This window comes from Lonchura striata, chromosome Z, assembly GCF_050655825.1.
Source record: "Lonchura striata isolate lonStrDom1 chromosome Z, ASM5065582v1, whole genome shotgun sequence".
Lineage (NCBI taxonomy): Eukaryota > Metazoa > Chordata > Aves > Passeriformes > Estrildidae > Lonchura > Lonchura striata.
In genome coordinates, this window is record NC_140740.1 from 64,706,059 (window position 1) to 64,732,497 (window position 26,439).

The window sequence follows — 26,439 nt, forward strand, 5'->3', positions numbered from 1 at the left end:
CACTGTACAATGAACACTACTATACCTACAAAATGCTTTTGGTGATTTTTATATAGTAACAAAATTATCTTCATTAACTACAAGCCGATTTTTCTTTTTCAAAACGAACCTTCTCAGAGGATCTGAAAAGCATCCCCATAAGATGGTGTGGCACCACAACACATGACAGTGGATGCCCATTGATTCTTTCACAGTTCCATTTGCCTGTTCCCAGTGCAGTTCCCCTATCACATTCCATAAGGGAGTCACTTTGATTGCATAGTACCATATAGAAGACAGGATAGAAGAAATCAGTACAGGGTGAGAAATCAGGTGTTTAGATAACATACATCTCATATGTGGGTCAGAGAAAGATGGACAAGACTGGAAACAAGCTTTCAGACATGAATTAAAACTTCAAGCTCTTCAAATATTCTTTGTTTAAAGTAACTCATTACTGGTTTCAAATAAAGTAAAAATTAACGGTCCATCTGAATTATAATTACATAAAAGCAACACCTGAAGACTGACAGTGCAGTAATTTTCACTAAAACACAACTGAATCTTAGAAACAGATTTTATACACTAGCTTTCATGTAAAATATCCACAGGGACTATGTGTTTCATGGTATTTTTTTACTTACCAATGTCAATGTTTTCTCTCCCAAGAGACACCAGAGACAGGAAAAGAATTTCTCTGTAAAAACTCCTAGGGGAATGTTTTGAAAGGTGAGTTAATGGAAGCATCAACTACCCTGTTTCCAAAGTCAGTATTGAAGACTTCCTTTATGTAGTTTCTACAACTGTTCTGTTAACCTTGCTTGTGAAAAAAATAACCAATCTACATGACTACTAGCTTAAAGTTTTTTAATGCCTGAATACTTTTACTTGATGCAGAAAGCCAGATTATTGCAAAATCCTAATAGTTACATTTTCTATGAAAAATTCCTCTGCCATAGAAATTACTAAAAAACAAGAAATATTAAATTAGCTGCCACTTTTTTTTTTATTTATTATTAATTCATTCCTGCCTGACCATGAAACAATGCATGGGTATGGCTTTCTTTCAAATCACCCATACTTTTGGTTTTTTGTTTCAGAATGTCATGGTCAGTATCAGAAGTAGGTATCATTAAATAATCAGATACTATTTTTTCCCTTGTGGAAGTCATAAAGATACTTCTCTAGGGAGAGCAGTTTCTGTTTCTTTTTAGTAACTACAAAACACAGAAACAAAGATGACTTAGCATGACAAACTTCTAACACATCTTGTATCTGCTGTAATTTACTTCAGAGTCAGTGCTTTTCTACAAAGCTTTCCTGAACTGCAGTGCAGGTTACAAAATACAAGAATTATTTACACATCTAGGGAGAGTATTCCACACACTGTAACAGGACAGTCGTATTTATCAATTTTCTAGATCTGGAGCAACATCAAAATCTGTGTAATTAGTACCTGCATTTTTCTTACTCATTGTAGAATGTCCATTTTTATTAAAGAATCACATTCATCCATTTTATGTGGATGAACTATGCATCTGAACATAGAGTGCATTCCGTTTGTAAACACAGGAGTAAAAAAATTTGCATGGGTTTTGGTGGACACAAATAAAGCTGAATCTTCCCCAGAGGTTTTTATGAAATTATCACTATGAAACATACACAATCTGATTTTATTTAATCTTTAGCGGGAAGAAACCAAGAAGAGATTATGCCTTTACCTCTGTCGTTTCACATCTGGCTTAACTTTCTCTAGGAGAAGGTTGATCGGCTTCATAACATCGTTGTGTTGAATACTTAGTTTGATGTTCTCTAACAAAGTTGCCTGCTGATCTTCTGCCAGTGTGGAGGCTTTCTTTTCAGAAGAACCTGGAAAGTGGCACCGTACAGACTATTAGCAGTGAAGATTTTTTTTTCACTTTATTAAGCAGAAGTATTTAGAAGTATTCTAAAAGTGAGATACACATAGAGAACCTCTACTCAAGCTAGAGAAATTTGTTATAATGGAAGGACCTTGTCTGCTTATAGTCTTCACTCAAAAGTAACTATACCCAGAAGTTACAGGATACACCAAGTATCCATGTGCAAGAGGTCCCACATGACAGAGAAATACACGAGACTGAAGAGTACCCAGCATCAGATGTTGCCTGTGATGGTTGGTTAGCTCAGTTTTATTGCTGTACTTAAAAATTAGGTTCACTGCAAGATCATTGTTACACGAAGGAAAAGAAATAAAATGCAAGTGTCACTTTTCTTAGCAAAGTAACTTTTCTTATCAAAGCCCTTCTTAAAAGCCACCTACAATTAATTGATAACTTTGGGATATATATTGAAATAGATAAGGCACAGTTGAATTAAACAGGAAAGAAAATGACCAAGACATTCACCATCCTGATTTGTTACTTAAAATGACATGCTCAGAATAACACTGAACTATTATTTTCTGGAAGACAGTGACTAATGAGGGAATAGTAAATCCATGTACCGGCAAAGAAGTAACTTTACAGATTCGGCAGTGAGTACACAGTGTATAAATGAATTGCAGACCAAGCCTAGTAATCTTCACTACATCGACATGATGTTTTCATCAAATTGACATACATGATACTTTACAAATGTAATTTTCAGAATATATGTAGTTTTCAGAATATTTTCTGACACTGCTATATGGCCTATCTATTTTTCTTCCACATCTAAAACGGGCCCTTTGCTCCTTTGTTTACCCAATATATATTTTTATATCTTCATTCATGGCTAGATGATTTGGGGATGCTTTTCATCTAGTGTAGTTACATCAGTATGCTTTGTAGAATCTGAGGGAAATGAAATACGTTTTCTGTGCTCTTGACTGTAAGTTTCTGATCAGCCTTATTATTTTAAGGACATTTTTCAACAAGCGCCTTTTAATTCTTTAGAACTAAAATTAGCATATGGCATAGTTTTTAGCATAGTTTTTAAAAGTTAAAACATGGGCTTAGAAGATTAGGTTAAGAAAATTTTTCTGATGATCAGAAGTAAGGAAATCCTTAAGTTCTTATACTAGACAAGACTTTCTCTGATCTTACTTTTTGACAGTCAAGAGGGGTGCCAAATGTACCTATCAAAGGGACTGGTGATGTTTCATTCATTTACAGAAGTAAAAGATACTTTTTTTTAACACAGCCTTCTTGTACATGCCTGCATAGCTATTACCAGATAATGCAGTGAAACTCAAGTGAAACTTAATGCATTCAAATCAAGTGAGGGTTATTTAGCACCACGTCTAGAGCTGGTCTAATTGCTGGTCTAGAGCAACCAGCAATTCCTCCCATCTTGTAAGTGTATGACATGTGATTAGTAGATCAAACTTATTTTCACAACTAATTTGATGCCCAGACTGCGTTAAGTACCTAAGGGATTGCAGATGCTTCAGATACTAAAACAAGTACTGCAAATTGATGGGCTGTGTACACTTCAGCCACTATAAACCAACGGTTGCTTTCCATAGTCTCTTCTCCCTCTGTTTTCTGTAGCATTTGTTTTACTTACTGAGATTTCTCCAAGACATATATAGGGGCTCCCCTGGCTCTTGGTGAAGGTTGATATTGTCCCATAGAAGATGGATGTATACTAGCTTGCTATCTTGAGCAAGAGATGTCAAAGGAAGCTAAAACACATGAGGAAAGGGAATACATTTTAAAAACACCAGTACAGTGTTACTTTATTTAATACTCCTGCCCTTCTACTATTTTTGCGAACAAAGAAGGTAAATTTTATTTAACTTGAATCTAACAAACAGGAGCAGATGTTATCCTCTAAAGTAAACTGCACACAACCAGAGTAGTCACAAATACTGCAGCATTTAATTGTCTTTTATAGTTTATCCTAACGTATGAAGAGCATTTAATTTTCTACAGGCATCTGAAGAAAATATTTTTGAGTATGTATCTGGAAATACCTTTTGAACATCAGACACTTGATCTGTACTACTAATCATACCATATTGCAGTATTTTCTGACCCAATGAACATTTTGGTATGCATGCCTATGTATTGGCCTTCCCAAAAAGCAGAAAGAATCTTCATATGTATGCAAATATGAACTATTTATTTTCATTAAAAATATATGGTGATTAAAACAACACTTATGTAATTATTTTATAACATATTTTATAAAATTTGTAAAAGTGATGCCTCTGGAATCACTAATACAGTAAGAATCACCAGGCAAGAAAAACTTATCACTTAGTGCATCTATTTAAATAATAATTACATGATATTATGTCCCATCTTGCTGTTTTCTCTGTTAATGTATTGTGGTTTTCCAAGATGCTTTAGATTTCATTAGCATTATTTTCATTTCTTGGAAAAATAAATTTTTTAACAGTTCTAGGTGGGTGGTTTTTTTAAAATTGACAGAAAGAATTTAAAGTTGACGTGTGTACAAATTTATAGGAAAATACTAAATTTTTGGCAAGCATCAGGTACAAATACATATTTTATTTCAATTTGTACCTACACATAAAAATGATATAGGTTTCAATATACTCCTTTAAATTAGAAAGGCAAAATACTCAAAAGATAGATCTGTTCTAGATTCTTTGGTTCTAGTCATGTAGTAACAAAACTTGGTGGAATTTGAACAGCAAAACCTATTATTGATAGAGAACAAGAAGTACTGTCCAGTAACTTTAAAGATTATAAACTCAAATGTATAACTCACTCTGTGTATTGCAATATATTAGAGTTTTTGAGTTCTTTGCAGACATATCTTGTTTCCTATTCTTCAATGAATCTTACTCTCTGGCTTTTCAGTACAGACCACCTTGACTAGAATTTGAAGACTGTTTGACTGTTTTCACACATCTCCCCTCAAGAATCCTTGTGGGAAACAAACCTATCTGCTTGTATGATAAAAACCCAAGAACTTATATTCAGCTGTTCAGGAATTATTTACCCAGTTGTTTTGAACCAAGCCCTCCAGCTTTACTCAGTAAGCCTGAGTAATACCTGCTGACGTAACGTGAGGATGCCATTTACCTGCACTCCCTCATTGCAGTGCTCAGATGTCAGAATGAGTCCAGGTAAATTGCTGGGCAGATCCAACCGCTGGAAATACCAGACTAGGTTCCAGAAGATTATGGGGTGTTGATTGATGAATTTGGATGTATGAATTACTTGCTCTCCCTCATTTTCCAAGAGTGATTCAAGTTCCTTATGCAGTACCAAAGGGCTCAGGTAGGGTACAGATACAGGGGCAGGGTTCCGTTGTTTTATTAAAGGATCCTAAACACAGAATATGCACAAAAAAAAAAAATTGTTTTGGTTTTCTGGTTTCATTTGTTTTGGGGTGATATTTTTGTTTGTTTGTTTGTTTGTTGTGGGAAGTTTTTTGTTCGCTTTTGCTTTTGAGTTTCTTTTTTACTAAATCAAAGAAGATATTCCTTCCAGAAATACTTTTCAGGATTACTTTCCCCAGAAATCTCCATTGCAGAGTTTCTTGTAATGCTTGGAAGAAACTCTGGAACCACTGAACACACAATAACTTCAACAGCATCACCAGTTTTGACTGTTGGGGATTTCTTAATTTTAAAGCTCAATCACCTAGGCTTTCTCTATTATGCGAACAAGAAAAAAAAAGAAAGCTCATTTGTTAGAACTTGTTCCTAATTGCACAGTTTTAAGCTATCTAAACTAGTAGCCAGTACAAAGCCTGCAGCAATGGAAAGTGAAAATGTCAGTAATTATATGAGCTGTGGAACTGAATCATGGCTTCACATGTTATTTTCCAGAGGCTGCCTTAACAAGTACCAAGAGAGAGGAGAAACACTTTTTTTTCCACAAGAAAGGTAAGAGTCTCAATACTGCCTCTCACCTTCTCCCATCCACTCCACAGGTAAGCCTAACAGAATATACAGTATGAGTGTAAGTAAATGCACAGAAATGGAACAAACTTCCAATCTTGCAATGTGTTGCACTATTGTGTTTAGTCAGCTGTTGGTATTGATTTATTATCGAACTTCCAGTTTTAGAAAGACAAAGACTAGCTTCATTCTGTTAAGAGAGAACATTTCAAATCAAGTAGAACTGTTCATTTGACAAAATATTGGAAAAGCAATTTTAGATTAAACTGAACTAAGATCTTTTTTTTTTCAGTAGTAAAAAGGTGAAAATATGCTTGGCCATTCCCATTCTGCAAATGGACAAGAATGCTACTAGTAAAATATTTTTAAATTCATTGTCTTCAATATTTTTTTCTCAATTGAATATGCAGCTTCTAGACTTACCACAGCTTCCTGCAAACTATTTGGAAGACTAACTGTTGAAACGCCATGAGATGGTCTCTGGGAGAGATCAATGTTTTGCAGTGGACCCCCCACGCTGTGGCTCCGAGTCAAGGACACGCCCCTTTTTGGTGGATTATTGGCATATATCTTCATGGTGGTGGGATCTGTAGTCTGTTCTTCTGCCAAATCACTGTATGAATTTTAGAAGAAAATATGCTAATATTTCAGCATTTCTATGACAACAGGAAGGAAGCAGAGGAAGGCTGCCAAGTGAAGATCCCAAAACAATTTTCTCTATTAATATGAAATTGTATTTTCCCAGTTAGCTCCATTGTTTAAGGAACACAGAACAAAACATGCCTCAAACCAGTATAAACATCCCTTCAGAAAAGCAACTAGGTATAACTTAAGATATGAATCTGAAAGCACTGCAGTTCTGTACAGAAATCACTGCTCTTGTTAAAAGAGCTTAAAAAAACAGCAATCCACAGTTCTGCCAATCTATGAAGATTATCTTCTTTTGACTGTGCTCACCTTTACTTCCTTTTCCCTTTATGTTCTAAGTGTCATAAAGAGAACAATACCAGAAAGCAATTTAAAAATTGCATGCCAAAGTAATAATAAAAATATTGTGTCAAACTCATCCAGCAAGCTAATTTAAGTGAAGTCAGGCTTGTCAGATTTAACACATGCAATCAAGACATTTGCAGATCTGGGAATATTTGTTCTGTCCTCCTTATAATTATAATGGATAAAACTACAGTACAGAAGAGCAAAAAAAGTGAAACAGAAAGTGTCTGCTTCCAGATAATCTGTAGAGGGAGAAGGATTATTTACAGGTGGCTTTTGGTTCTAAATTTTACTTTTGTTAAAAATATATTGTCATAAAATAAAGATGTTAACATAAGCACAGTACCACCTTTAATGTTTAGTGTATTAAGAGTAACTACTATTGCATTGATTAAAGTTTTAGTTGTCTGACACAGCAATTAGCTCATTACTCTGAGGCACGAATACTCCAGAATTTCAAACTGAATGATGATTTTAAAAAATTCCAAACAATTACAACAAAATTTAATCATCCTCACAAAAAGGTCACAATTCATAGCAGAATTATTTTAGTTTTTCCCTCATCCAACATGATACCTTCCCCTTAATGCTTTTTTTTCCTCAAACTGTTTCAGAAGTGATACTGTTTTTTAGAGTTTCAGTTTTACATAGGTTTCTTATAGAACACAAGCTCAATACAAGACTTGAGTGCTCCCACAACTTTCTCTCAAGCAAAGTGTTCCAGCAAATGGACTTACTGTTTCCCACAGTGTTGTGTTCTTCTTGTAAAATCATATATTCAAGGAAAGGAGAAGCAATGCTTGAATTTCTGTGTGAGTTTAAATGGTGATTGGGTTTTAACCACATTGAGTAGGTTTTACCTATTGATCAGTAACAAATGGACATGAAGTTTCATTTCTATACATGTATCTCTAGAACCTATTCACTTGGTGGAATGAATTGACTTCAAAATGATAAAAGCATGCTTAAAACATGCAAAAGGTGAAAAAGGAAAGAGATGATCTTCAAGTTACAATTGTACTTCACCATATTTGGTATAAAAGCCAACCTTACCTGTGTAAGTGTGGAAGTACTGATGCATTTCTAACAATCCTGTTTTACCTACCCCTGCTCAGCTGCAGAGCTGTTTTCTTCAGCTATGGTGTGGCTGGACTGGAGGTGATCTGAAAAACTGATCAAGTCAGCAACGGCTGGACTGGTCAACAGTTTCTGCTCCAGAGGATCTGTGGTTAATGGAAGGGTGCCACTCTGTAAACTATCTCCTGAGGTACTTTGCTTCAGGAAAAAGCTGAAGTTACAACATGTATGGGAGGGAGAAAAATACAAAGGTAAAGATATAGGCATAAAATAATAAAGTTATTATTTTCTACATTTACTTTTCAGAAGCAGCAAAAGAAGGAAATACAACATTAAAAAGCTTGACAACAGGACATAAATTTCATCCTGCTCTTACCTCTGCAATTTAAACAGGCAGAGTAAATTAACACAGAGAGATTTTATATGCAAAATAAGATATCCTACACTGGACATAAATCATTACAAGTGACCTTAGTTTGTCATGGTTTCAAATCAGAACAGTATATTAATAGATGACACATCACTGAAAATGGTTGTTATTATAATGTGACATTACAGACTACATGATCATACACCATTATAAGCACATGACAATACAAATGTGTCTTGCTTTGCTAAGTCTCTAAAGTACATACTCTACAGTTAATACAGATGTTCAATTTCTACATTAGAGAACTAGTGGAACCTCTGTTTCACAACAATAACCACTATAGTGAGAACTGGAACTTAACATTAAGTTCCATTTTTCAGTGCAACTAAAAGAGGTTAAAAACAGTAAGCAGAGTAGCTTAAACTATAGAAACAATAAGGTGGAGCATCAGGAACTAAAAGCTGCTGACAAATTTGGTCTGGAAAAAATTCTTTGCTGACAGATTTAAAAACCTCTTCATAAGCTTTTATAAAGTTTAAAGTCCATAGGCTTTGTTTTAACATCGAAACAACTTGAAAACTGACTTACACCTTCATACAGTTACACTTAAAAAGAAAATAAGAAACAAAAAAGTGATAAAAAGGCAACCAGTTCTTTGGGTTTTTGCTGTTTTACAATGCAACTCAATAGTTTACACAACTTATAATTTCCTCCAGTACAATCATGACCATCGAGTAGGAAGTAACAGTCTTGCTAACATCTGGATGGGAAAAGATATTGAAGATCCTCTTGTGAAAAAATATAACCATACACAGGTACAAAGTCAGAAATGGAGTATCTATAAAATGTACTGACCTTGCAGAACCACGAAGGTCTTTAAATTCAACATTAAGCAAAGGTAGGAAGGTACTTTTACAGAAAGGGCAGGTAGTGTTCAGGTTTGAGTCATCTGCTGTCCACCCAGCCATGATTTCTTCATCATAAACCAAAGCATCACAAGCTCTACACTGAGAGCAGCTTGACATCAAGACCTAGAACAGCAAAGTATTATTATTATTTTGGCTCTTTTACAATTATTTTTTATAGGCTCAGTACCCATAGAAGTTTAATAGGTACCAGAAGGCCAGTGGGGAGAAATGAATTCACTATTTCTTTCTCACCATACTAAGAATTATCTCATCCACACTAACTTACCTATGAAATGAAGACATAGGTAATTTATTTCTGTCATGGAAGAAACATTACCCCAAAAGGTAGGGACAAGAAGATCACTCGGCAATTACTGTGACAAAAAGGCAAAAACTTGACTAGGGGAAATAAATTTAATTTTCTGACAATTAAGAATTCAAGTAGGTTAGTGAGAAATTACCCCAAATTTTAAAACACCTTCCCCTTGTTCCTCCCTTCTTCCCAGGCTTCACTTTAATTTCTGACTTCTCCACCTTCTTCCCTGAAATGGCATATGGAAATGGGGAAAGGGGATTGCAGTCAATTCATTCCATGTTTTTCTGACACTCCTTTCTCCTCACACTCTTCCCCTACTCCAGCATGGGGTCCCTCCCACAGGACATAGTCCTACACAAACTTCTTCAGGGTAAGCCCTTTCCCTGGGCTTCAATTCTTTATTAGTTGTTCCAGCATGGATCTCCTGCAGGGTCACAAGTCCTGCTCCAGCCAGGGCTCCTCTCCCCATGGGATAAAGGTCCTGCCAGGAGCACTGGCTCCTGTCTATAGGGTTAGCTTCCTTTGAGCATCCACCTGCTCTAGCACAGCATAGACAGCTGTAGGGGCACAGCTGTCTTGCTGGGTCTGCACCACAGGCTGCAAGAAAATCTCTGCTCAGGTGCCTGAAGCACCTCCTGTCCCTCCTTCTGCACTGACCTGGGTATTTGCAGAGATTTTCTGTCACGTGTTTTCACTCCTCGCCTGCAGCTGCTGTTGTACAGCATTCTCTTCCCCTTCTCAAATACACCATCCCAGCATTGCTGCCACTGTCACTAATGGGCTTGGCCTCAGCAAATGCGGGGTCCAGTGTAGAGCTGGCTGGCATTGGCTCTGTCGGATGCATGGGAAAGTTCTGGGAGCTCTTCTGCAACCCAATCCTTGCCATGCAAACCCAGTACAAGTGGAAAATCAGAATGTTGTGTCTTTACCTAATAGAAGTCTCACCACTAAGCTAGATAGAGAACTGGAGAAAAATGTTAAAATTAATCCTGTACTAACTGAAGAATGGACTACATACCTTACTCTATTCTCTTACTTCATTGTTTCAGTCAGATGGGTGAAAAATCCCAAAAAAACAGCATCAAACACAGTTTCTAATAATTTTTAAAGCTAATTCAGATATTCATTAAAATGCCATTTTTTGCTATGCTAAACCCTTTATATAATGCAGTGCAGAAGCTTGACAAGCCTAGATGTCCAGAACACCAAGCATAAATGAAAATTATATAGGATCTAGCAAAAAAAAACCACTGCAGCTGAAAGAAAAGCAAGCAAGGCAAATGCAGTGACCATTGCCTGTGTATCTGAAATCATCTATCTACAAGTAGTATCTGAAACAAAGAACCATACTAAAACACTATTTCATTTCGTTTATCTGGGATAGAGTTAATTATCTTGTTAGTATTCTTTATAGTCCTGTGTTTTAGTCTGGTAACCAGCTCCATGTTAATGACACTCCAATATTTTAGTTATTGCTGCACAGGGCTTTATACATCATCATGGACTTTTCAATTATGTGCACAACTCAGCCAGCAGGCTGTGACAGGACACAGCTAGGACAGCTGGCCTCAGCTGACCAAATGACACTGTGTAACATCAAGTCCAGAGATAAAACTTTGTGTTTTTCCAAGGTAGCTCTTCCTTGAGGTGTCAGAGTGCTGACTGATCTCTGTATTGCTATTTTCTTTTGGTTGTGTCTCCCTCTTTTTCATCTTTCCCCCAAAATTCATGTATTGTCTTTATCTCAGCTCTCAGGCTTTCTTTGTTTGCTTTTTCAGTTCTGTCCCCCATTTGAAGGGGATTAATCAAATACCTGTGTGAGGGCTTTGGTGCTGGCTGTGGTCAACTCATCACAATTATTTAGTAACAACACAATTTTCATAAGGAAAATAAAATCTAAAACCCCACAAAAAAATGTTTCTCCTGTTTCATCTCTAATTTCTCTTTCACTTCAAGTTTTGACCCTTCCCCAACCCTCAACAACTTTTTCTCTATATATATAATGGATGCATAAACGTATTTAAGACACTTCATTTTTAAAGCTGCTGTTGCACCCCAAGCTACAAGTATTAAGCATCTCTGCAGTAGTGACAAGGAAAAAATTGTTTTGGAAAAACCAAACACAATGCAACTAAACAGGCAATTAATGCATATAGTACTATTGACTCATTATAGCTTTCATCTATGAGTTTATTAATCTTACCTCCATTGCATAGTTCTGGAAAATGCTGGATAAGCTAGTATTATGTGAAGAGCTGTGCTCTGATTTCTCAGAATCTAGAACTTTCATACTTTTTGGGAATGAAACTTCACCTGTACAGAAAGAGTAATTTGAGTTTTGTATTCAAGCAAAGAATAATTAATCCATTCCCAAAGATAATAACTTCTGTTCAACCAAGGCAAGAAAATTGTACTAAAAGATCTCCAAAGATATCTTACTGACATCACAATATAGACAGCTTGTGATTAACATTTCAAGGCTATTTTTCTAACACAAAAGATCACAGATTAGTAAAAGAAAAACACAAACGAAAAATAGTCTAATAAAGAGCAGTAAGATTACTCAATGTATATTGACCAACTCTAAAAAGTTGACTAGTCATGATTTCTTGAATAATACATCTCTAAGTAAACAGCAAATGTAATGACAGCATCAGGTGAGGTGTATCACACCAAAAATGCTATTACTGCACTTAGATTTTCCCTGCTTAACACTGCACTAAACCAAATACTTTTTCTTTGGCAATGCTAGATTTTATAGTTATGAGCCTTGTCCAGGAAAAGGGGAAAAGGAGTTGGAATACATTCTCCAGAAAGAAATGGATGGAATCAATCCAACAAGGCAAAATTATCAGAATTATTTTTTACAAGCCCAAGTTTTTCTATTAAAAGAATCACCATCAGTATCCCCTAATCATAAAGAAGGCTCCTCTGTTTTTTCAGTTCAATATTATGTTTATGAACAAATTTTGCACACCCTGTTGGCTGCCAGTCTTTATAGTTAGCTCTTATAACCCTCCTAAGTAACTGGAACTAGAAGATAATCTTTACAAGATTTTGTGATACAGGGGCACTTCATCTCCACTGTGCAAGATAAGTTCTTCCTCTTTGGGTATTTCTCTCTCTGTAATGCAGACAACTTTACAATATTTGCAGCACTGAAGTACTGTATTGCAAAGAGACCTAAACCAACCCCACAGCAGGCTCAGAAACACATATTTTTTTCTCAAAGTAAGAATCAAATCTAACTGAATTACATCTGAACTGAAAATTACTATATTTATTTAATCCAGTTTTACATCTGGCAGGGAGGAGGAAAGGAAACTCTGCAATACGCTCCCAGTCCTCAACTATTTACCTACATAAGTTCAAATCAAGTATGTATCCAACTCTTCCTATTCCAATGGTAAAGATGGATAACTTCAAGTGTGTATTGCTTTATGTTTTTTGTGCACATGGAACTACAGGATTGTTCTGTTGATTTGGTTTTGGTTGGTTTGTTTCTTTCCTCCCTCAGATGATCTGTTTCTCTTAGTTATGCAACTATTTGCAGTTATCAAACTGCTCAGCTTTTCTGTATTAATATTTCACTATTAATACTTCCAAGGGTCTTATGACTTTACACGAATGAGGAGGTGTTTCATGCTGTAACTAGTTCAAAATCTTCCTATAACATATACAGGAAGTATTTTTATGGTTACACTCCTGCATATTGTATCAGCTTTTAATGCATTCAACAAAGAGAGAAGCATTAACTACTTGCTACTGCAAGAGAAGAGTATAGAATGGAAGTAAAAATTTGCTTGTAATACTCTTAAGGGCTTGAAATAATCTCACATTACCATAGCTTCCATTGTTTTGAGTGATTTCACATGAAATAGTTTTCCCTGTTTGTTGTATAATAATCAAGTTATCAGAGGAAAATTAAACCAAATCATCTCACCTGCACTGTAATGCTGTCTTCCCACATCTCCACCACTGCTGCTACTACCAAGACTAGTAGTGCTTTGTGCAAGCTCATTTGTAAGCAGGCCTGGGACTCCAGTTCTTGATGACAAATTATCTCCTAAACTACTATCTTCAAAGCCCACAGGGAAGTTATAGTCTGGTCGATGGCTTTCTTCCTTTAATGCAAGAAGAAAAAGTAGCTTTTTTGAGTACCTCCACATCCATTATTTGTCTTCTATCTTTATCCTAAATAAAAAATAATTAGACTAGCAGATTAAGATAAATCCTGATGTAAAAAATATATCGAATGTAAGACAAATCTATGTAGCCCCAAAAAGTGCAGATACTGGACAAAGCAGGAGGATATTGAAAAACTGACAAACTGAGTGTCAAAACTATAGTGATGTAAGTTTGTTCATTACAGAAAAAACAGGAAAAATTATGCATACACATCATTTGAAGGCACAATAACAAGATATCACAAAAAAAGAGGAAGTTACAATATTCATCCCTCTATATCCTTTTTCAATCTTGTCATTAGTATGTGAAATGTTTTACTCTGAAAAACACAGTTAGTTACAGAAGAACCATAACATTTAGTTTCCAAATTCCTGATATGTAAATTTACTAGATCTCAGATTGTACCTTATTACTTTTAACTTTGACCCCCACCAACCTGACTTCCCAGGTTTGTAATTTATTTTCACAACCTAGTTTTCTAAAGTAAGACAGGGCAGTATGGCATCATTTAAGGTGATAGACATTTGCACTTATCAGGGTTTCTTGGTTCAGTTTCTTTACATATAAATAAAAGGATTAATAAACAAATGGGAGATTTTTGTTGAGAACAAAAAGCTGAAACTTACTGCACTGAGACCATCTCATTTCCTTTTGTCTGAAGAATGAGGGGTTTTTTAATGGTGAGGAAAAACATCATAGATAAAGTGTAATTTTTATTAGTAATAAATGTCAATACTTAATAAAAAACACCACCTAGAGAAGCAATCTTCTGGACATAGAAATTAGCCCTCTAACTTTGTGCCCCCAAATTTTTCATACTGAAAAACACTTACCTCATCATCTGAGTAACTATATGCTGATGTTACCACTCCCCACATCTTACTGGCCACATTGGCAGCCTGCTTCATGCCTGATTTCAAAACATCTATTTTTGGTCCAGACAGTATATTGTCTAATTTCAGATTGGATAAAGTTGTTACAACAGTTCCCAATGAGCCATGTGGAGAAGAACGACCCAGTCCTGTCAAAGATGAAGACCGCTCCTTTTGAACTTGTGGGTGAGTTTGTTGCTTTGATCGTACAGTGAATGTTTTGGATCTGGAGACAGGACTTCTTCGATTTTCAAAACGCTTGGAGGATGGCAGGATGGGATCCAAAGGCAGGCTTGACCTTCTTTCTTGGGAGTGACCAAGTAAACCAGAAGCTTCTGCATCCTTATCTGGCTTGTGCAGTTCCATGCTGGGAAACTTACTACCCAACGGGCTCTTCAAATTCATATAGCTCTCTATTTCATCTGCCAAATTACGTGCAGCAACTGGTGATATCAGCTTTTCCCCAGGTTCTGGATAACCTGGTTGAGTGCTGTCAGTAGCTAGCAAAGACAGAGGGTCCAAGCCTACTTCAACATCTTCCCTTTCAATAGGCTTAACCACTCCATAAAAGCTATTTCTTTTAGCAGTTGCATCTTTGGATTCAGGTTTCTGGTTTTTAGACTCAGTTGATTGTTCGTTCATATCTTCCACTGTGGTCATGTTTCCATCTCTTCCATTCTCAAGATCCTCCTGTCCTACCTCAGGCTCTTCCAGCACTGGTGAAGACCTATGTTCTAGGTCCCAATCACTCTCAGTCACACCACTCCAAGTGCCACTTATATTAGAAACCTGCTGGTCAGTGATATTTTCAAAGCTGTGGGATTTATTCACATGAGAAGGTGAAGTTTTGGCCCCAGATAAAGCAGCTGTTAGGATCTTGGCATCTGCTCCCATCATTATTGCTATTTCTTTAGAATGCAAGTCCAAGCTGCCTTTTTTCAGCAGCATTCCAGCTCTGCTTTCACTGCTGAAACTGCAGCTTCTCTCTGAAAACAGTTTTTGCCTCTTCTGTCTTTTTTCACTTGTTTTCTTAGGAGAAACATTACCAAAGACTGTATCTTCAACTGAATCCTGAGTGATGAACACTGGGCTAGAAACAGTTTCTAAAAAAGAAAATGCATTAATAACATGGTGTCCATAGCCACCTAAAATGTTTACTTCCTGAAACCATGTGAAATCTCCTTACATAGAGAAGACTGGGAGTACTACAGTCCCAAGATATCCATTAAGAAGTTACACTAGCATGAACACTTTATTTCACTGCAAAGACATCCTGCAGATCAAAAGCCAACTACTCCTTGGAATCAAAGCTGTTTATGGCTTCTACCTCCTTTCCCTGTGCCAACACTCAAAGAGTAAGTACTACATCCATGAACTAAAGCAAACTACAATTTAAGTAAAAGGTGCTTTGGCTGATTTTGGTTTTTTTCCCTCCAACAGCTACATTCAAGATTTAAACATCAAACTGCATAGTTCATTCTGGTTCTGAAAAAAAACCCCTATAATGTGTGTCTGCCCAATACAGATGCATTATTTCATTTATGACACACATGTGTATATAGAAAATGCTAATTAAGTTTAGGAAGCCATAAACTAATTTTATAAATATTCCTATTTCTTATGGGTAATTTGGAATATGTACTACCTAGACAGCTGTGTTAGCAAAGTTAAAACCTTCATAAGTATGGAAATCCTACTATATTAGAACCTCAAGAGAAGACCTCTTGTACCATATCCACCTGGTGGAGGATGTTTGAGTCTCACATCAATGCTGCTTCTTGGCTGGCCAACAGTTCTCATAATTGCCAAAATGTTCCAAGCAACTTCTTACCTGAGACACCATTTTGTGCTATCAAGCTACACAGAAGCTGGACTACCTTGCCTTAGTAAAGGACAGACATAAAGGCAGAAAAAAAAATTATCCCCAAGATTTGGCTCTTATATATCCAAAAATCTTCCTCATCACAAATTTTGAGAGAAGTAAATAAATTTTGTACAGCACAAAGGCAAGACACATGGTTCCTGCATTATAGATTGGCAATACAAGCTGCAGGAATGGAGACAGACTTGTCCAAGATCAGCAAGGTTTAGATGACAAAATCAAGACTGGAGACACTATTTCTCTTTGTTTCCTAATATACTACTGAAACACTCTCAGTGCAGGTCAGGGAAAAACCCCTTGATTTCAGTCTACAGAACAGTGATTTTCAACCTTAGAATCTAGAGGTTCCTTCTATGTTACCTGCACAGGATAATGGTGGAAAGCAAACATTGTGCAAGACATCTGCACCTTGAACAGAAGTTTTGTTTCTTTTCATAACATGAAACAGATTGAAAAACACTACAGCACAACAAGATCAGGACTTTAATAAGCACTGTTTCACCCAGTGACTCACCATCACTGCTGTGCCTTCCACTGCTATCAAAAATGCCTGATGGAACTTTCACAATACTGTTACTCCAATAAGGTGGATCAGCTGGACTCGGAGTTTCTATATTCAGCTGTTGCTTTTCATAAGATTTTTCTGTAGAAATCTCTGCAAGAAAGAGAATGTGAACATTAGTAGATAGATAGATATAGATACATAGATATTAGGAGTTAAGATTTAACTTCGTCATTATTTGCACTGGTACGTAAAATATAAACTCCACAGTCACCTTATGTAATAACAAACTAAAGGATCAGTCATTCTAGGTACTAAGCATTTCCTGGAATCAATACCCAGAAAGGTTACAGCTTCCAGCATTATTCAGAGTGCTTAGCTGTTCACAGGGTTATAGCATTTGCCAGTTTCTCCCCGTGGTATTTTTTCAACAAAGCAGAGTAAGATCAGGTAACATAGAAGAAACCTCTAAGTTCACAGATTTTCATGCAATTTGTTTAATGAGAGCATTAAAAGCCCTAACTCACATAAAGGATCTCATAACCCTGATATGAAACAAATTCAATAATTAAAAAAAACAACATACAGAAAAACTAAGGGCAAAATTTGAACAGAAGACAGGAGATGACCCTAAGGCTGTCTATAGCTGGGAAGAGTTTGTAAGAAAAAGTAGAGCCTTTTATTAGGTCAACAGGTACAGCTAAAAAATTGTCAAGATTTCAAACAGACAAATGAGGGAAATGGAATGTAAATTAATGTGTACCACAACATTTGTCCATTTTTTCCATCTATATTAAGTTAATATAGTAAAAGGCTCTTTTTACCTATACACATTCCACTGCTATAATTTTGGGCACAGAAGTAAAATAACTATATGAAATCTATCATATTCTGAGCCGTGGAACATTATTAATTCAATACACTGGGTATCTATGGTATTCTAATGCATGAAACACATGTATTACCAAAAGCCTTTGCCAACATAAACATGCATACTTAACCTCCTATTAAGTCTTCAAGGTTAGAAGAAATATCTTTCTCTACTTGTGTTTCAGTTGCAGGAAGTCTATGCTCACCATCTCGCAAGAGTTCATCCTTGGAGCTGTAACCCTGGTCTGACTGACCACCTGTTGGAAGAAATACAAACACATGCTTAAAGTTCATTTTCCCTTCCTAAATTTGTTTTCAATAAGAAAACACAGGATCATATTGTTTCATATGTTATCTCTCCAGGAAAGTTGATATTAAGATCTCCAAAATGTCTAATTTGTGGAAAGACCTATTCAATGATGATAACACCAGAGATAGTTTGGCTATACCAATCCAAATTAACTATTCTAATTATACTAAGTATGTGTTATTCCCCTAGAAACACTATGGTGACTAAGTATTTTTATTGCACTATATCTGCTCTCATTCCTTTTCTATCACATTAGAATGAAATATTTAACTGCTGGGTAAGCTAAATTCTCAAATGCATTAACAAAAGAAATTTAGACAACCACAGAAATAATTGAGCAAGATTCTAACAGTGAATACAGCCCTGGAACAAACCTGTACTATAAACTGTGCTATATCTTTGCATTGTATGCCGAAGTATAAATTGAAATAGAAGAAAAAAGTAAAACTACAAACGTTTTTTAAAAAGTCTGTTTCTCTGCTATACCAGTTTAACTTGCCAGCTGTAACTCACTAAAAAACCGAAAGTTTACTGTAATCATAAAAATCTGTTACATGAAAAAATACAGAAAGTCTCTTCCCTCTGTTATTTTTTTATCTGAAGTGCTGTTGCATGTGCAAAAAGACAAAAATACTAAATGGACACATTTCTCAGCAACGCTAAATTGGATTTCATATACTTCAGAGTACCAATTAGCATTCCTACTGCAATAATAAAGATAAAAGTAAGTTATTGAGTGTGAAAGGTGCTAGGAAGCTTCATAAAACTTGGGTGACAGATACAATTCATCTACCATATATATCACTGCTGTTTATTTTACCAACAAATAACAACTGTATTAAAAAGAATTAAAAATTTGAGCAGCCATGAATTCATACATTTGGCTACTATATTAAAATACTTTTTTATAGAAAATTAAGTTCTGACATTCTTAGGTGCTTATTTTCTCTCTGCCAGATTTTCAATAGTGTTAGTATCCCTGCCTTGAACAGAAGTGCCAATACCCCATCAATAAATGGGTGAATTACCTGCAGGAGAAACATTCAAGGGTAGAAATAATGCACACGTGCATCCAAGGCTTCACACCATAAGTCTGCACCCCACACCGTGATAGCCAAGGACAAATGCGGCACCCAAGAGACAGCAAAGAGCAAAAAGCAGAGCAACAAAGAGCAGAGAGAAGGGAAGTTCAGTAATCTAGGCAGACGTATCAGATGAAGCACAGGAATCAGACTCAAAGTTCTCTTTACAGAAGGGCTCAAGATATTAAAAACATGAAGAGTGTGCAAGAATCATTTTATGCATTAAGTTTTGAGGTACACACAGGAAGGAAGTTTAGTTTAAACTACACAGGTAGGATGTGATCAGTGCTAGAGCAGATAAGAAGAACCATGCATTTTGTCTTGCCATCTTGAACTACTAACTTCCTGTGCACTCTTTTTACTTCAGTTTGTCAGGAGGAGTGCACACTATGTTCAACCTGGAGTTTTTCTCCAGCTTATCACTTGCCTTTCCATTCCCCAAGGTGTCTCCTAAAAACCGTATGACAAGGTTCTAACAATTTCTGTATTTACTTCAAAGTTTAGCAACTACTATTATTAAGACATTTGAATACGGCGTTTAAAAGCACAGTTTACCATAACCTACTAATTCCATGAATGCTAATTAGAACTTCCTGAGATATTATCAAGGAAAAACATTTTCAAGTGTTACCTTCTAATCAACTCACTAAATATCACTCCTTTCCTTTCACAGAAAGATCTTACTGACATAGACTACTTCTTCTGTGAATAAATGACAACATGCAAAAATTAAACAGCCTCGTATGTCAGGGGCTTCGTATCTTTTCTGAAGGTTAACACAAAAAGTAGGGTACGTGAGACCACAGCAAAACATTTATTTTAATATAACTATTTCTCCTATGGTACATTCTGAATTAAAGCATGATGTGCAGTGAAGGAGAAATGTTCAACAATATTGTACTTCTTTTTCTGCACAAATTAACTCCACACTTCTCTACAGGTTAAAGAAGGGAAAGCAGTAGTTGTGAATAGGGAAATCAACAGGAGACTAGAAGTTTTAGTCTTTTGGGGAACTGTTAGTAGTAAACCCAGCAGAATCTAGTACCTGTGCTAGAGTGATTATCAACGGAATCAAGCCTGACTAAGTCACTGACGAAGAGGGTGTGCTCCCCACTGTTAGCATCATTAGAACTATCCACGCTACCATGGCTCACCATGTCCCCATCACTTCCACCCGTGGGACTCCGAAGAGCTAAAGACATGAACGAGAGCTGGTTAGTAAGAGAGGATTTAATTGTTCAGGTTTTTAAATAAATCTAACCTGTTCAGACAACAGTAAATACTTCTGCTTGCACATATAAAATAAGAGTATGAAATTCTGGCTAAACAAATCATGATAATTAATTCTTCAGTATGCAAATGACATTCTAATCCTGTTACAAGCATCAAGTTGGCAAATATCAATTTTTATACATTTAAGGACAGATTTTTCCACTTTCAAAAGCCACAATGTCAGCTGCAATCCCTCTGAAAGTATATCATTTCTGTTCACCAGAAATAAATCTATTTCAACTAACTTGTTACCTAGTATCACAGGCACTCGTGGGTTCTGCGTGGATTTCTTCAGGCACTGCCTAAACTGCGCTGTGCCACGAACTACATTTCGTACCTTTGTCCACAGGAATATGCCACTGCGGTTACCACTAGGCCAAGAAGACTCTAAAACTGCCTGCAGAAAGAGACATTTTTGCAATAATAAAAACAGTAAGGAAGTTACATTAAAAAAACATAGTACAGTGAGAAGCTTCCCCTCCTCCCCACAATAAAAAAAAAAGCATTTACTGCCAACCATGTGAAGTAGGACAAATACTTGAATTTTTATGAGCTCTTCCCTTTTATTCCACAGCTCAATACAAAATAGTTGAGTAAAACCAGACAATGGATCAAAATTACTTTGATTAACAAGGTGGGAATTATTCTTATCTATATATTTTGATAGCAACAGAAGACCATGCTAACATCTCTTTTCTTTTTCCTTTATATAGTTTACCATCAAGTTTCATTAGGATAGCAAGGAAAGAGGGGGAGGCTACTCCAACTAGCCTAATTCCAGCCTTCATCCATCTTGGATCTTCCTATCTTAAAGAATACACCTTAGAATAGATTTATTTGACATGGAAGCACTAGATGGTTCCAAAATTTGTAAATGGAAACTGCGCAAATCCGCATTTCAATAGTATTTTTGGTTAGCCAAACAGCATGGGAATATAAATTTAACAGTTTAGAACCATTTAGTGCAGATTCAGTCATTCTGTAAACACGTCCAAAAGAATTGCTTGACTAAAAGAACTAGCAAATCCAAGAGAAGAGCTGCAAGAAACAACCTTAAAAACATACTACCATACAACTGCAAAAGACACTGGACCCTTACCTTATTGTAATAACCATAGGTGATGGCATTTGGCTGTATTCCAGCATTTTTCATTTCAAAAAGGACTCTCACAGCCTGAACAGGTTGACCCCACAATCCGCAGAGCTGCATTACTACTCTGTAACAGACCTGACAAGATACAGAAATGTGTAAATGGACTAAAGACAGGAATTTTGTAGTATCTTGAGGTTTTTTCCTGATTTTACACATGTAAAAGGGAAAACTGTGAGAACTACTTAGTCCATAACACACTACAGCCAGAAGAGGGAGCAAAAATTAAAGAGCAAGTCACAGAAACAAATAATGAATAAAATAACACCAGCAGTCACAATGTTGACCATGCCAAATTTTTTTTTTTTTTTCCACTCAGGTCTTCTTTCTATTTTTCTAATAAAGGAGGTAAGGTGCCCATGTGAAAAGCAGGACAACTTGCTGCTGTGCACCTGTGGATACTACTGAAAGAATAGTGTGCTGCACACAAACCCATCATCTCTTCAGTCCAGTAAGGCTGCAAAGAACTAATTAAAGTGCAATAAAAACCAGGGATATTCAAGAACTCTTCTGAAAGTCATCTGTAAGAGGATTAGCAACACTGAGTTGGAATGGTTGACCCAGCACACACTATGCTGAGGATAAAAAGGCAAATAATTTCCAGTTGCTATAGTTAAGCTGACTTGAGATTATTTTAAGGTGGCTTTAAACACAGGTCTAGCCATAAGTATGCTTAATGGGGTGGTATCAGTAAAACACACTGTATTTGCACCTTATCTTCTATTTCAGTCATGGTAACTTTTTTTTGATTTCCACTTGCCTCATCTAGTGGTTCCACATCGGTTTTCCTCATTTTAATCAGAACATCATATGCCTGTTGCAGTGCTTTGACCTTGGGATGTGCAACTCTGACATAGGCTGGCAGACAAATAAACCATAGGCTATAACTATGACTGAAGAGACATTTAGCCCACTGGGAGGGGCTTACATAATACTTCTTGGCTAATTTATGAGCTGTTTTTATCTCCTGTAAGGGTGAAACAAAACACAAAAGCAGATAAAAGACATAACAATTTGAATCTAGAAATCTAACTCAGACATTGGTTTCTTAAGAGTAAGCATTTAATAATAATAGACAAACATTCAGCTGAAGATCCCCTTTTACCATTCTCTTATTAAGATAATCCGCAAGCAAAAACTAGATCAGGATCAATCATTTTTTCCCACACTAAGCATAAATTTCAATTTAATTTTACATTATGGCCAAAAGCTTAAAAACGCATTTGACAATAAACTGAAACCTTAGATGATATTTTTTAACCTCTTCTGTTTCTTTTGTTTTTAAGTGTTCAGTCTGAATAGTTACAGAGACCAAAACTCTAACAACATTAACTTATAGTATAAACAGGCAGTGGCACTTTTACCAAGAAAATGCATATCTTTTAACAATCACACAGTGATTACGGTGAGACTCATCTGACCTGTTTTGTCCTCTTTGCCATGAGTGCTGGACTATTTGAAATGCTGCTTCCAGCTGGGTGTCTGCTGAAGGAAAGCTTGAGCTCCTGTGGCCTGTCAAAGAGCTTGAAATCTAGTCGCGGGAAGTTTTTATAGCTATACAGATGATTTGAAAAAACAGAAAATAAAAACTTTTCACATAGCAGGTCATAGCAGGAAAGCCACATGAAAACAATTGATATGGGAAAAAATGACAAACAGGAGAAGATCCTGTTTGTGTACTATTCACAAGGATAGTACAAGAAGATAGCTTGGACATTAAACCTCCAAAGACTATAGAAATAAGAACCAGACTGCTAACCATGTCATGAAGGTCAGGGGAGCTCAGATTATGATTAAAAAGGACAACAGCAAAAAACAGAACACTCATGATCTCCAAGAGAGACAGGAAGAAACAAGTCGTACCCAGAGTGTCGGAAACTCCACACTTCTTGCACAGGGCTGAAAAATACTGAATGCAAGAAACCTGAAAAGTGGAGTGCATGTTTTGTTCTTCTGGTTCATCATCTGCAGATCAGTAGTACTGGATAGACTCATAATGCACCCTTAATCATTCCCAACATGTAACAAAGAGCACTACACTTGCTACAAAATACACACAAATGGCTCAAACAGGAGCCAGGACACTGAATACATGCAGAAAAGTATTACTATAAAGTTGGCAAGAAGTTGTTGAAAAATTAATACCATAATCCACATGCCCTCACATATACACACCCAAAACACTAACTTCTAGAGGTTCAGACACTTATCAGAATTTGGGCAGTTCATATCTTTCAAAGAGTTCTCCTGAATACTGAACTAAGGCAAGTCTTGCACCAGCATGGAACATCTGCCCTGCTAACCATCATAGGCACTCTAGTTTCACCCTATGAAACTTGTACCTGTATTTTGGCACTCGGTCCTGTCCATCATCAGCAGGTGGCTCTGGTGGCATTATGAACACTGTATGTTCACTTTTTTGTGACTCATCAAGCTCAATCAAGCGTGCATCTTCCACAGAATCAACATCAACCTGAAAACAGAGTTTGTACATTAAGTACAGAGTTTGTCTTTGTAACAAAATGTCCTTTTCAGTGTCAATTATGTTGGAATATGTAAAAAAATATTTAATATACACTATATTTGATTGGATGTATATAAATTATACTTGTTCTAATTACTCAAATATAAAGTCCACATTCTTGTAGTTCCATTTTTATTTCATGATCAGATATTCCTAAACATTTTCAAAGGCAGAAGTACCTTCTCTCCTTTTTCTGTTCCTTTATCTGGAAAGAGCTGGGAAAAGAAAAAAAAATTAAGAGTTTCTTCTCAACTCAAAATCAAAACCCTAAATATTTATATTAAAGCTGTGCCACTTGCTGAAATATTAAAGAACTGTCAATTTTCCATATTACTGTAGAAGCGATTAAGCTCTTTTTCAAATACTTCAGTGAAGAATTCAGTAATCAGCATGCTTTCTCTCTGCTGACATTATCTACTAAATAGAAAATCCTTAATCTATCAAAGGGTAAGTGCTTTCAATTTGTTTAGTTGAGAGAAACTCCTGTTCTGCAGCTTTTCCTGTATGAAAACCTGCAGTAATAACAATCTATTAACAAAGTATTCTCTAGCTGCATACCCCACATTTAGCAGAAAAAAATGAAGGCAAATTTTTGTCCATTCACAAATTAATCTGATTAGGATCAATACTGAATCAAAGACTCACAGTCTATAGAAACTTTTTTTTAAAATAAAGGTTCTCCCAGAATAAATCACATATATATGCCTTAAAAAGCAAATATAATTCTTTAGCTCCTAACTTTAATATTGTGAACTTGGAATTTTAAAGATGATGCTATAAACTCCATGACCTATCTAGACCAGAATCATACTGATGTGACTATATTAAAAAAAAAAGAAAAAAGAAAAGAAAAAGGTGTAATCTTTCTCCTAAAACATGCATGTCATGAAATGGGAACTAAGCTACATAAACCACATCTGAAACACTAGGCATGTTTAAAGTTGAAATTGTGGAAAAAACTACAACAATGTTTTTGGTCATGGCAGATGACCACTGGTAGCAATTCTACATTAGAGGGAAGAAATGAACATTTAATGGGAAGACATGGATGGTATTTTGTTAAGTGTCAGCTACTGATAAATCTCACATTATCTTATATATTGAAATCCTACAGGCCTTCAATTAAAATTTCCTCCAATAATGCAGAAATTATGACCATGCAAGAAAATGAAGAAAGGAAAATGACTCAGCAATAACCACCAAGAATTCCAATCCTTTTGAATACTTCCTGCAGAAATTATGCACCTTCCCAACTAAAGGACGGGACAGTAACACAAAGTGAACAGAAGAATATTATTTAGTAGCATATTTTTCACCTTTTCTATGCAGTCATCAAAAAATGCCAAGCCAGTATCCTTGTCACTCACAAAGCTGCACTCTTCAATAAAGCGGCTGAATATCTGAGTTTTGGTGAGATGCGTGTAGAACTTTGTATAGGCCCGGTCTCTGCTTTTTAAAAATCCTGGTTATAAAAGGGAACACACAACTAAATACCAGTTAAAAGTTCCATAAGAAATTATCACAAGAAGTGTGTTAATAAACAGAAATCACAGAAATCACATAATCAATATAAATTACTTAAGATGCTAATACATAAAGTACTTGCTTTATCAATAACAACTACTTAAATATACTTGCATTTGGACGATTAAAATAACAGCATTTTTAATAGTTATTTTTTTTTACATCCTTGGCAACCAATCACACCCACCTAATCCCTTGTCACTCTGTTGAGTCATTGTGCAAGAAAAAGATAACCTTGTACAAAAGCATCCAATAGCTAAAACCATACTAAAATTAAAATTACGTTATTCTAAAAGGTGATGGAATTGATAAAATTGAAAACTCTACAAATGATTACCTAAAAATCTCTTCTCAAATATCTTCTCGACTAATTTAAAAAAAAATCAACAACTCCAAAAGAAGAAACAAAACCCAAAACACCACCACAGACAAAACCCCTGTGACATTTTATGTAGCATCCAACTCACGAACAGGTCAGAATAGTTAACAGTGATGAGGGAAGTAACATTTGGTGACTATTGTTTCTTGCTTGCCATATTTCTGATTTCTGCCCCATTCTCTACTATTTTTCCATTTATATCAAGGCCATTACTTCATTCCTCATTACTGGGTTTTTAGAATTTTTGCAACATACAAACTGAGAAATATTTTTTAATTCCCAAGAGATGCCCTTGCAGAATATGCCATGATGAGAGGGCATCATGCTACTAAAAAAACCCTTTTTCTAATACTGGAGCTAGTGCAAATCTGCAGTTCTATGTGTATGTATCTGTGTTCC

At 36.0% G+C, this 26,439-nt stretch overlaps 1 protein-coding gene across 7 annotated transcripts in view; it reads right to left on the reverse strand.

The window, feature by feature from the left end:
- DENND4C (DENN domain containing 4C) overlaps nucleotides 1–26,439 on the reverse strand; it is a 71,097-nt gene that overhangs the window by 4,275 nt on the left and 40,383 nt on the right. For 3 of the 7 annotated variants that reach the window (XM_021535452.3, XM_085567912.1, XM_085567911.1), the window contains exons 13-32: nucleotides 25,454–25,599; nucleotides 24,317–24,352; nucleotides 23,956–24,086; nucleotides 23,035–23,167; nucleotides 22,374–22,580; nucleotides 21,563–21,691; nucleotides 20,716–20,860; nucleotides 20,237–20,383; nucleotides 17,931–18,056; nucleotides 16,942–17,082; nucleotides 14,507–15,648; nucleotides 13,429–13,609; nucleotides 11,689–11,798; nucleotides 9,117–9,292; nucleotides 7,920–8,102; nucleotides 6,245–6,434; nucleotides 4,998–5,243; nucleotides 3,508–3,625; nucleotides 1,701–1,848; nucleotides 624–688 (exon numbers count right to left, since the gene is read on the reverse strand). In XM_021535452.3, coding sequence (XP_021391127.2) covers nucleotides 624–688; nucleotides 1,701–1,848; nucleotides 3,508–3,625; nucleotides 4,998–5,243; nucleotides 6,245–6,434; nucleotides 7,920–8,102; nucleotides 9,117–9,292; nucleotides 11,689–11,798; nucleotides 13,429–13,609; nucleotides 14,507–15,648; nucleotides 16,942–17,082; nucleotides 17,931–18,056; nucleotides 20,237–20,383; nucleotides 20,716–20,860; nucleotides 21,563–21,691; nucleotides 22,374–22,580; nucleotides 23,035–23,167; nucleotides 23,956–24,086; nucleotides 24,317–24,352; nucleotides 25,454–25,599 — 3,900 coding nt within the window. The remainder of the gene's footprint in view (nucleotides 1–623; nucleotides 689–1,700; nucleotides 1,849–3,507; nucleotides 3,626–4,997; nucleotides 5,244–6,244; nucleotides 6,435–7,919; nucleotides 8,103–9,116; nucleotides 9,293–11,688; nucleotides 11,799–13,428; nucleotides 13,610–14,506; nucleotides 15,649–16,941; nucleotides 17,083–17,930; nucleotides 18,057–20,236; nucleotides 20,384–20,715; nucleotides 20,861–21,562; nucleotides 21,692–22,373; nucleotides 22,581–23,034; nucleotides 23,168–23,955; nucleotides 24,087–24,316; nucleotides 24,353–25,453; nucleotides 25,600–26,439) is intronic. The other 4 variants (XM_021535457.3, XM_085567908.1, XM_085567910.1 and 1 more) reach the window with 4 other exon arrangements.